The sequence below is a fragment of the Acomys minous genome (assembly GCF_964271855.1).
Source record: "Acomys minous genome assembly, chromosome: 2".
NCBI classification, from domain to species: domain Eukaryota; kingdom Metazoa; phylum Chordata; class Mammalia; order Rodentia; family Muridae; genus Acomys; species Acomys minous.
This window is the reverse complement of record NC_140484.1, coordinates 76,869,459-76,880,361: the sequence shown is the minus strand read 5'-3', so window position 1 is coordinate 76,880,361 and position 10,903 is coordinate 76,869,459. Positions and strand designations below refer to the sequence as shown.

At 50.9% G+C, this 10,903-nt stretch overlaps 1 protein-coding gene across 1 annotated transcript; it reads left to right on the top strand.

Moving 5' to 3' along the window:
- Positions 1-255: 255 nt before the first annotated feature.
- On the top strand, positions 256-10,855 carry PLK1 (polo like kinase 1). Its single transcript, XM_084755869.1, has 10 exons — positions 256-836; positions 1,397-1,565; positions 2,384-2,528; positions 3,181-3,274; positions 4,663-4,885; positions 8,621-8,776; positions 9,524-9,601; positions 9,793-9,947; positions 10,045-10,227; positions 10,368-10,855. The coding sequence occupies exons 1-10, from the start codon at positions 429-431 to the stop codon at positions 10,572-10,574; spliced, it is 1,818 nt and encodes a 605-aa protein (XP_084611995.1). The 5' UTR covers positions 256-428; the 3' UTR covers positions 10,575-10,855.
- Positions 10,856-10,903: the final 48 nt, after the last annotated feature.

Sequence of the window (10,903 nt, the reverse complement as noted above, 5' to 3'; positions counted from 1 at the left end):
AGGAAGGTGTTAGTTAGGTCCTGTTAGAAGACCCTGGAGGAGGCGCAGGTGAACCACATGAGCATAGCCTGACAGAGGAGCAGAAAGCAGGACCGAATCCTGTTCCCTTGGGGGCGGGGGGTGGGGAGGGGGTCTCCGCGTAATTTACTCGTTCCAAGTTTCCCAGGCTATCTCACGTGCACGTTGTCCTCAAGTCCCTGCCTATCAGGTTTCTAGCTCGCAAGATCGGGGTTTAAAGGCGGCTGCGCCGTAGAGCACTCCCATGGTGCCGCGCGCTGGGCGGGTTTGTATTTTAAATCCCCGCGGCCAATCAGCAACGCGCAGGCCCTTGTAACGTTCCCAGCGCCGCGTTTGAATTCGGGGTGGAGCGGAGCAGAGCAGGTCCCTCTGCACCGGCAGGGCCAGGTCCGTGGAGCAACTTCGGCAGGATGAATGCAGCGGCCAAAGCTGGAAAACTGGCTCGAGCACCACCCGACCTCGGGAAAGCCGGCGTCCCGGGAGATGCAGCTCCCGGTGCCCCAGTGGCCGCCCCGCTGGCCAAAGAGATTCCGGAGGTCCTAGTGGACCCCCGGAGCCGGCGGCAGTATCTACGGGGCCGCTTTCTGGGTAAAGGAGGCTTCGCTAAATGCTTCGAGATCTCAGATGCAGACACAAAAGAGGTGTTCGCAGGCAAGATCGTGCCTAAGTCTTTGCTGCTTAAGCCTCACCAGAGGGAGAAGATGTCTATGGAGATCTCCATTCACCGCAGCCTCTCACACCAACATGTCGTAGGCTTCCACGGCTTTTTCGAGGACAGTGACTTTGTGTTTGTGGTTTTGGAGCTCTGTCGCAGGAGGGTGAGTGTTTCTGCCGCGGGGCTGGGGCGCCCACACCCAGAACTTGCTGGCAAAGGGCACCGAGGTCTTGGAGTGGACTAGTGGAGTGCTTGGGTTTCAAGCTTTCATGGAGAGGCTTTTAGCGAGGGTGCTTGGCACTCCGAACCGCTAAGGCTGGGGTTCAAGAGAAGCGAAGCGTGGGCCCTGCTGTTATTAGGGAAGGTGCCTCTGTGCGTTGGTGCAGGAAATGGATACTTTCTGTGGCTAACGAAGGGTCCCAGGCTAGGGGTGCCACGCACCTCGAACTTCCGGAGTGGAGCTAGGTCTGTGGGCCGACTGTTTGGAGTCAGAGCTTTCAGATAAAGGGGGCGGTGGTCTCCTGCCAGGAGAGACAGGGGATCGAGAGCGGGGTTCAAAGAAGATTCTGGATAAGGGCATGAGTTAAAAGGAGAGGCTCCTGTGAATGGTCGTATGGGCAGAACTACCAGGAACTGTATTCACCCCCCGAGTGCCTAGTTCTAGCCACATCCAGCTGGCCTCCCTTCCCCTTGGCATTCAGTAATATCTTCCTTCCTGCTCAGTCCCTCCTGGAGCTGCACAAGAGGAGAAAAGCGCTGACGGAGCCCGAGGCCCGCTACTACCTGCGGCAGATCGTCCTGGGCTGCCAGTACCTGCACCGCAATCAGGTCATTCACAGGGACCTTAAGCTGGGCAACCTCTTCCTGAACGAGGATCTGGAGGTGAAAATAGGTGAGGTGTTGGGGCTGCAGTGCTCGGTGCTAGTACAAGAGGTGGCAAGGAGGGGGACGCTGGGAGAACGGGAGCCAGAAAGACAGAGGGAGCGTGGGAAATGGAGGCACTACTCTCTTTAATGGCTCTAGTGCAGACATGGCAAGTGGGGCCATAGGCCGTGTCTTGCCTTTTGATCCGTTGCTTTGTGTGCCTTAACACCGTAGTTTTCAACTTGAGGGTGCCTCCTCCAAATACTACCATGTCTCCCCTATCACTGAGCCCGGCCTTCGGCCAATTTTTCTTTTTAAGCTGGAGATCTGGACATACGCTGTGGAGCAAGGCAGGCAGCATTCCCTCAGCTGTCTCCTTGCTGAGCTGAAAAGCACCTGTCTCTTGAGAGCCTGATTTGCCAGTCCCTATACCCTTGTCACTTTTTCTCATGCTTGCCCAGCAGTAGTCAGGAAGATTATTTACTTGGTTCATCAGGACATCCAATTCTGCTATCCTGTGCGTTTAAAGTTTTATGTTATTTATGTGAGGAGTGGGAACAGAGGTTAACTTGGTCAGTTCTCTGCTTCCACTGTGTGGATCCCAGGATCCACTCAGGTCATCGGTCTTGGAGGCAAGCACCTTTACCTGCTGAGCCGTCTTACTGTCCTAACCCTGCCATCTAAACTGAAGGGCAGTAGGAGGCCAGCCAGAGCCAGCACAGTGGGAATGCTCAGGGACCGGAAGCTGTGGAGTCTCAAGGCACGAGTGCTCAGTGGTCAGGTAGCTGTCTGCAACCACAACTGGGCCTAGCAGCTGAACACCCTCTCTCCTTCCTTCTGTCTCAGGGGATTTTGGCCTGGCCACTAAAGTGGAATATGAAGGGGAACGAAAGAAGACCTTGTGTGGCACTCCTAACTACATAGCTCCTGAGGTGCTGAGCAAGAAGGGACACAGTTTTGAGGTGGATGTGTGGTCCATCGGGTGCATCATGTAAGTTGGGAATGGACTTGAGCTCAGCAGCACTTCTTCCTGAGGCATTTCGCCCAGTTGATGCTACCCTGTGGGGTCCTTCTGCCTTAGAGGAAGGCTGATTTAGGGAACAGGCTGCCCTGTGTGAAGCTCTAGTTCCAAGTCAGTCTGGTGTAGGCTGTGGGGATTCCTGTAGCTTGGACTTATGGGACCAGGGAAGGTCCACTGTCTTTCTCTTCCTTCACCTCCATCCCCTTGCTGCTTATTAAAAGCATGCACAGACCCAAACCATCCACACCTGAGGGCTTGTTAGGAATTCAGCATCTCAGACCTGAACCTGGCTTACCACAGTCCCTGCCTGACTCTCAGCAAAGCTTTATTTGGAATCACTGATGAGCACCGAGGGGAGAATTAGGCCAGCGGGCCGGCTGGTGGTAGGCAGACACCCCACCAAGGTGGCCCATGGGGGTCCCTGGCCCCTTGCTGTTGTCACCCACATTCTTCTGAGGGATTGTCCTGGCCATTGGTTGCTGTGGAGCTGGGCAGACTTGGAAATCATCCCTGGCCATTCTCAGCCGGTGAACCCAGCACAGCTCCTTGCTCTAGCGAGACAGTAACTTCTGCATTTGGACTTTCCTGGGAGTTTGAGCAAAATCCCTCCTTATACCTCCAGGTATACCTTGCTAGTGGGAAAACCACCTTTTGAGACCTCATGCCTAAAGGAGACCTACCTCCGGATCAAGAAAAATGAATACAGTATTCCCAAGGTGATGACAACACTTACTGTCTTAATTTATTTTATGTTTCAGCCCAAAGCTATTCTCCAAGCCCAGCTATATCCTGGGAATGAGATGAGTCAGTCCTGCCTCTAGTAGAGCCACAGAGAATTATGTATGTTTGAAGGCTGGCCTTGAACTCACTGCATGTTGAGTTTGCACACCAGATTCAGCCTCTACCTCCCAAGTGCTGAGGTTATAGGCACGCTCCACTGTGCTGGCTTTATGACATACTGGGAGCTGGCTTTGCACTTGTAAGCAAACACTACCAACTGAAGCCCCTGTCCAGCCCATGTCTGTAGACTCTTCCTGAAGGGATGTTAAGCACAGGGACAAAGGGAGTAGGGCAGACACGCTTAGGCTTGGCACATAGACCGTATCCTCCCAGCTAAGCTGTGCTTAACAGGAGATGGCCTGACTCTTGTGAACTGGGCTTCCCAATGACACGATGATGTCCAGTTTTACAACTAATGGCATAAATCCATTTGAAGCAGTAACCCATTTCTAGGGACTATGTCCACATGGGACATATGACCACTTTCAAATTGGTGTCTTTGACTTGTATGTAGAGAGGGTATGTCACAAGTCAGCTCACTGCAGGCAGCTCAGGTTGGCTTGAGCAAACTGGACTGCTGTAGTACACAGGTCGTGGTGTTGTCACTGAGGTCATGTGTTATTCTCAGACCAGGCACTCCCTCCTCTGAGGGAGGGAGGCCTAACTAGTAGATATACACACACCTGTAGTTCTAGCATTTGGAAGGCTGAGGCAGGAGGATTACAAGTTCCAGGCTAGCCTTAGCTATGTAGTAAAACCCTTTCTCTATTCAAATTATACAGAGAGATAGGAGATTGTGGTGTTTTTTTGCAGGTTGACTAAGTTACTATACAGAAATATGTTCCAGGCACATAATCATAGTGTTAATGTTGTGGCTGACATGCTATGTTTTTTCCCCATAAACTAGGTAGCCCACTTGGTGGGGCTGCAATGTTGTACCCCCACCCCTATTTTATAGGTCTAGGGCCTATAGGTAGGCCCTAGAAAGCTCAGGTTATTTATCATCAAGGAGGGTGGGACTAGGATTTAAACGCAGGTCTTGGGACCTGGTGGCCTATGCCCTCAGGTACCCTGTAGTAAATAACTAAATGCCCTTTGCCAGGTCAAAGGTGGGGAAGTTATCCCAGGTTAATCTTGAGGGCCAAGTGGCAGGAAATGAGCCTTCTCGTCCATAGGGTGACATTGGGCCTTCCTAAAGCTGGGGGCGGAGCACCTGGTGGGACTTAAGGGCTACCGAGCCTGTTATGGTTGAGACAGGAACAGCCCCATGCTGGCTGGGGTCCACCCCTGTGTCATCTCACTTAGGCTCTGTCTCTCCACTCAGCACATCAACCCAGTGGCCGCCTCCCTCATCCAGAAGATGCTTCAGACAGACCCCACTGCCCGCCCCACCATTCACGAGTTGCTCAATGACGAGTTCTTCACTTCTGGCTACATACCCGCCCGTCTCCCCATCACTTGCCTCACCATCCCACCAAGGTTCTCAATAGCTCCCAGCAGCCTGGACCCCAGCAGCAGCAGGAAGCCTCTCACAGTTCTCAATAAAGGTAAAGATCGGTCCCCAGAGAGCCCAGGTTTCCAGGGTGTACATGCCTTACTGCCCACCCCCCAGAGTTGGGTCCTGTCCTTGAGTCTGGTCCCCAGATCCTTCTGCCCCTGGGTCTTCGCTGGAAAAACACTGAATCAAGTCATTGGGCCCCACGAGGAAATGGACTGAACAGCAAGCCAAGCAGTTTTATTTAGAGTCCCTAAGATTGCTCGTGCATGGTTTGTTGAGAGTGCTGGAAGTTTCCAGGTGCATACAGGGACCATGACATGGAGCGTGACGTGGTAGCCACCCTTGGTCCTCCGTCTCAGCGCACCCTTGTTCTTTGAGTGTTTGTGAATGTCTCTCCCACCATCACCCAGGCTGCTCTTGAGTTCAGTCCTCCTGCCTAGAGCTCTGCTGAGTCCCAGGGTAACAGGCTTGCACCCGCACATCTCACTTTTGAAATGTCTCTACAGCTGACTCCAGCAGTCGGCCATTTTACTCTTGTTCTAAAGTACTTTTTTTTTTTTTTCAAACAGTTGGGTCCCTTGTCCTTGTTCAGTTAGCTTTTGTTTCCAAAGCTCTTTAGAGGTCAGAATATTTCTGATTCACGTTTTAATATATTTCTTTATTATCAACCAAGCTATAAAAAGGTAGAATGAACAAGAAGCACTTGACCCTCCTTTCTGGTCTGTTTACATCCCTTTTGATGTCTGCATTGTCAGTCTCCTGTGTGTTTCTCGAGTGAACTTTCCTCTGCTAGTAATAATTTACTATATGTTTCTTGAAAAAAAAAATGTGACAAACACCAGCATCAATTGCAGGACTGTGAGCATTAATCCCATATTGTCTTATTAGTTTTTTGGTTTTGTTTGTTTTTTGAGACAATATCAAACTATAGCCAAGGCTAGCCTCCAATTCACACACAGAGATCACCTGCTGCTGCTTCCCAAGTGTTAGCATCAAAGGTGTGAGCCCCACTTAGCCTGGCAGCAGTATTTGGTTTTGTTCCTTTGTTTTTTGTTTTTTAATGCTCCTCCCTCCCCCTTTCTTTTCGTTTTTTGAGACAGACTATGACGCCAAGGCTGACCTTAGGTTTGAAATCCTCCTGCCTTACCCTCCCCAGTGCTGGGCTTATAGGAGTGTGCCACTGCACTTAGCATCATCATCATCATCATTATTATTATTGTAGTCTTATTTGTCCTTAATATATATCATTAAGAGTTGTCCTCTTTGTGAGGTAGCTTGAAGGGCTTTGTTTTTCAGTGTGGATATATCACTAATTTAATATAAAAATCTCAGTTCATCTGTTCCAGTTAGATTGCCATTTTTAGGCAAATGACGTGGGACAGTTTAGTTTAGGTTTTGGTGTTTTGTGTTGTTTAGGCTGGCCTTGAACTCTCAAGTGCTGCGATTTCAACAGTGTGCCTCAAACCTGACTCAATGAGTTGATATATTTTGAAGTAATTTTAGGTTTATGCAAAAAATGTTACAAACAAAATAGAGCTGACTATCCATGTACCCTTCTCCTGGCTTCCTCTACTGTCAGCATCTCTCTTAACCACAGAAAAACTACCAAAACTAAAATGCCAGCCACAAGAGAATCCTGTCAGCAAACTCCAGATCCCCCACTAACACCCCTTGTTCAGTACCATGTGGCATTAGTGAGCTTGGCTCCTTAGTCTCCTCCTGCCTGTGACAGTCCCTGGGCTCTTCCTTATGTCTTGTGACCTTGGCACTGTAGACGGTGCTCATGAGCTTATTTCCTATTGGCTTTGATGCTTCCTCAGGCTTGCGCAGAGCTTCTGCATTCTGAGCAAGAATGCTGCACAGGGCCTTTGCTCTTCTCAGGGAGTCAGAGAGACAAGGCTGTCTCTGCTGCAGACATTGCTTCTTTAGTAACTGAGAAGTATCTTGCAGGGAGCTCTTTGAAACTGTAGCATTTTGCCTGGGTTTGGTGGCACACACTTTTAATCCTAGCACTCGGGAGGCAGAGGCAGGTGGATCTATGTGAGTTTGAGGCCAGCCTGGTCTACAAAGCTAGTCCAGGACAGCTAAGACTACACAGAGGAGCCAGGCGTGGTGGCGCACGCCTTTAATCCCAGCACTCGGGAGGAGGCAGAGGCCAGCCTGGTCTACAAAGTGAGTCTAGGATAGCCAAGGCTACAAAGAGAGACCCTGTCTCGAAGAAAAGAAAAAAAAAAAAAAGACTACACAGAGAAACCCTGTCTTGAACAAACAAAACGAAACTGTACCAATTCATCTAGCTGTTGCCCACCAATTTTAGCACCTACATATATGGGTCTTGGTTGTAGCAATCAGTGCTGTAATTTTTATTTTTCCTTTTTAATTTCTGAGACAGTATCTCATGCGGCCCAGGCTGCTTGGGACTCACTGTAGGCAGGGATGAGCTTGAGCTTCTGCCTCTGCCTCCTGAGTGTGAGCATTGCAGGCAGGCATGGACCACCATGCCAGCTTATGAGGGGCTGAGAATCTAATTCAGGGCTGCATGGTAGACAAGCACTCTACTAGTCAAGCACGGATAGAGCGGTGGCCCAGCCCCTCCTCCTCCCCTGTGGTACTGGGCTTGGGGATTCCTATCTTGGTGGTGGTTAAAATACTGCTATTGTAAGGATTTTTATTTCATTTTATTTTTTTAATATATAAAGTAGCATTAAAATAAAATGTTCTATAGACATTTTTCAAGCTCTCCCAAAGGTAGAGATGTAATGTTGTCCCTGGAGTGCTCCTTTCCCAATAGTTACATTTGGACAGGTGTGAATTTTGCTAGGTGTGTGCGTGTGTGTGTGTGTGTGTGTGTGTGTATGTGTGTGTGTGTGTGTGTGTGTGTGTGTGTGTTATTACTGAGTATGGGTGTTTTGCATGCATGTATGTATGTACTCCAGGTGCATGCTTGGTGACCACAGAGGCCAGAAGATGGTGTTGGACCCCCTAGAACTGGAGTTACTCATGGTTGTAAGCCACCACATGGGTTCTGGGAACCAAACCCAGGTCCTTGGCAGGAGTAGCAAATGCTCTTAACCACCGAGCCACCTCTCCAGCCCCTTATTTGGCTAGTTTTAAAGTCAGATCTTAAATATTTTATTTTACACTTAATTTCTTAATAGAGCGTCATGGCTTGTTTGGGTTTTTTGTTTTGTTTCTTTTGTTAATTGAAAATTTAAGAGAAATGTCCTGTTTCACAGGGGAGGTGCTACATGCTGGTTTGGGGAAACGACTTGTTCAAGTGTAAAGTGACAGCAAGAGTGACGAGCGTACCCCTGGCCACCACAGGCCAACTTAATGCTGTGTGTCACTAGACTCAGGTTGTCTGTAAGCACACAGAGCAAAGGGTTACAGCGGAAAGCTGCTGAAGCTTTATTTAAAGGAATCCATCCTGCGCCACGCTGGGTTTCACCCGTCCTTCCACCTTCTTGGGTGCACATGGCACCCTTGACCTTTTGCTTGAATTGGTGCAGCTCTGAGTTGCTGGTGCCGTCAGGCTGCCTCCCTGACTGGCAGCAGTGGTCGCTGTCCTGGAAAGCCAGGCTGCTGGGGGAGAGGCCTGAGCGCCTAACGTTTTGTGGCCTCTGAGTAAGCACCACATACCTGCCACACAAACCTGGTAATGACTCAGTTTCCCCAAAGCGGTGACAGTTAAAGAGTACTCTGGGCAAAGTGCTAACTGTGGCGGGCAGGACTGTCCTCCCTCTTCCAGTTTTGTGCCTGGCCAATGACCATGTTACCCTCTCAGGCGTAGACAACCCCTTGCCTGACCGTCCTCGGGAAAAAGAGGAACCAGTGGTTCGGGAGACAGATGAGGCCATCGAGGGCCACCTTAGTGACATGCTGCAGCAGCTGACCAGCGTCAATGCCTCCAAGCCCTCAGAGCGAGGGTTGGTGCGGCAAGGTGAGTACTACAGGGCTCTGCACGGCTGGAGAAGGCAGGTGTCTCAGCCAGCAGAGAGCAGAGAGTGTCCAGGTCCACTCCCCATTTGGCCTTTGCTTTGTCCATTTCCTATAGATCAAAATCAAATGAGTTAGCCTCACCCCCACGGCCCTCCTCAGTGTGCCTTCTGCCTGCTTCGGCTCCATCTCATCTTGTAAGAGGCTGATAGGCCACCTCTGCATAGTTGCACATGCTGTGTCTCTTTTCTCCCCAGGGAATCAATCCCCCGAGAGACTCAAATCAGCTTCAGCCTCAGGGTTTTGTCCCCAATGTCACTGTCAGCACTTCCAAACCTGACTTAATTCTCTGCAACATCTCTCCCAGTCCGTTGGTGTCTTTATAGTAGGGTCTTGTGTGCACTGAATTGGTTGTGGCATTGAAGGAGTTGTCTGGTCAGCCCAGTTTCTCCATCACTTTAATCTGGGGCACTAGGGCTTCCACCAGACCCAGGGCTAATGACAGAGCAGCCTAGACACTTTGTTCACTCTTTATCCCTGTGTTTGGGACGTGTGGACTCCTCGGGCAGCCTAGGATTTTCTTTTCCTGGGCTGCAGTTTTCCATTCGGATGTCTAGAGTTGTGCTGTCATGCTCCTCCTCAGGTTTCATGGGGTGCCCAGTGTACCCCGCCGCCCCCCCCCCCCCGGGGAGGGCTGCATGAGAGGCCAGGGGAAGGGGCTGACATAACCATTGCTCTGTTTCTATCCCAGAGGAGGCCGAGGATCCTGCTTGCATCCCTATCTTCTGGGTCAGCAAGTGGGTGGACTATTCGGACAAGTATGGCCTTGGTAGGTGTTCCAGAACATGGGGTGGGCAGGGGATGGTGAGGCCTTTGTGTGTGTGTGTGTGTGTTCATTCCCATTCAAGAACTGAATTTAGGACCTTGTGCGTGGTAGGCAAGCACTGTGCTACTGAGCTCCTCCATGGCCTTTGTCCACCTCTTCCCGCCTTTCTGAGATAGTCCTCCACTTGTCACCAGGTTACCAGCTGTGTGACAACAGCGTAGGGGTGCTCTTTAATGACTCCACACGTCTCATCCTCTACAACGATGGGGACAGCCTGCAGTACATAGAGCGTGATGGCACAGAGTCCTACCTCACCGTGAGCTCCCACCCCAACTCCTTGATGAAGAAGGTGAGCCCTGGCTGCTGAGGGACAGTGTGGTGGGGTACCGGGGCTGCCTCAGGGTCGGGCCCTCATCCTGGAACCCCTCCCCCATCTTTCCAACTAGATCACTCTCCTCAAGTATTTCCGCAATTACATGAGCGAACACCTGCTGAAGGCAGGAGCCAACATCACACCCCGGGAAGGTGACGAGCTGGCCCGGCTGCCCTACCTGCGAACGTGGTTCCGCACACGCAGCGCCATCATCCTGCACCTCAGCAATGGCACTGTGCAGATTAATTTCTTCCAGGTGTGCAGGGGCAGAGGCTATACTTGGGGCAGCTGGGCAGGGTGACAGTGCTGTCCTTTCACCAGCTGGTGCCTTCCTCCCCTTTGCCTTAACCTCAGACACCAGTTGAGCTCTTCCTTCACGCCTTCCTTCTCTCCTAGGACCACACCAAACTTATCCTGTGTCCCCTGATGGCAGCGGTGACCTACATCGACGAGAAGAGGGACTTCCGAACCTACCGCCTGAGCCTTCTAGAGGAATACGGCTGCTGCAAGGAACTGGCTAGCCGCCTGCGCTATGCCCGCACTATGGTAGATAAGCTGCTGAGCTCACGCTCTGCCTGCAACCGCCTCAAGGCCTCCTCCTAGGTCTCTCCTTCGGACTGGTGCCCCTTTAGTTGGCTAGCTCTGGGCCTGCGCTGCTGGCCTCCCGGCGCTACCGTTCAGTGCCCCTGGCCCTGGGAGCTAGGCAGGGAGTAGTGCCCCCTTGAAGGGGTTGCTGTGTAAGTTATTTTTGTACATGTTTGGGTGTGGGTTTATAACCTCTTCCTCTGCCCTCAGCCCACTGTATGAATTGTATAGATATTTCTATTGCATCTGAGACTGCCCTTTCCTTAGCTTTATATACATTAAATATATGTACATCTCTCTTTCTATCTCTCTCTTTTTTTTTTTTTTCTGGTCCTATATTTCTTAAG

Bases quoted from the DNA above. Each gene is read 5' to 3' on its own strand.
- PLK1 (XM_084755869.1), top strand. From the start codon at position 429: ATGAATGCAGCGGCCAAAGCTGGAAAACTGGCTCGAGCACCACCCGAC. The intron at 837-1,396 runs GTGAGTGTTTCT...CTTCCTGCTCAG, and splicing joins TGGAGCTCTGTCGCAGGAGG to TCCCTCCTGGAGCTGCACAA. The intron at 3,275-4,662 runs GTGATGACAACA...CTCTCCACTCAG, and splicing joins ATGAATACAGTATTCCCAAG to CACATCAACCCAGTGGCCGC.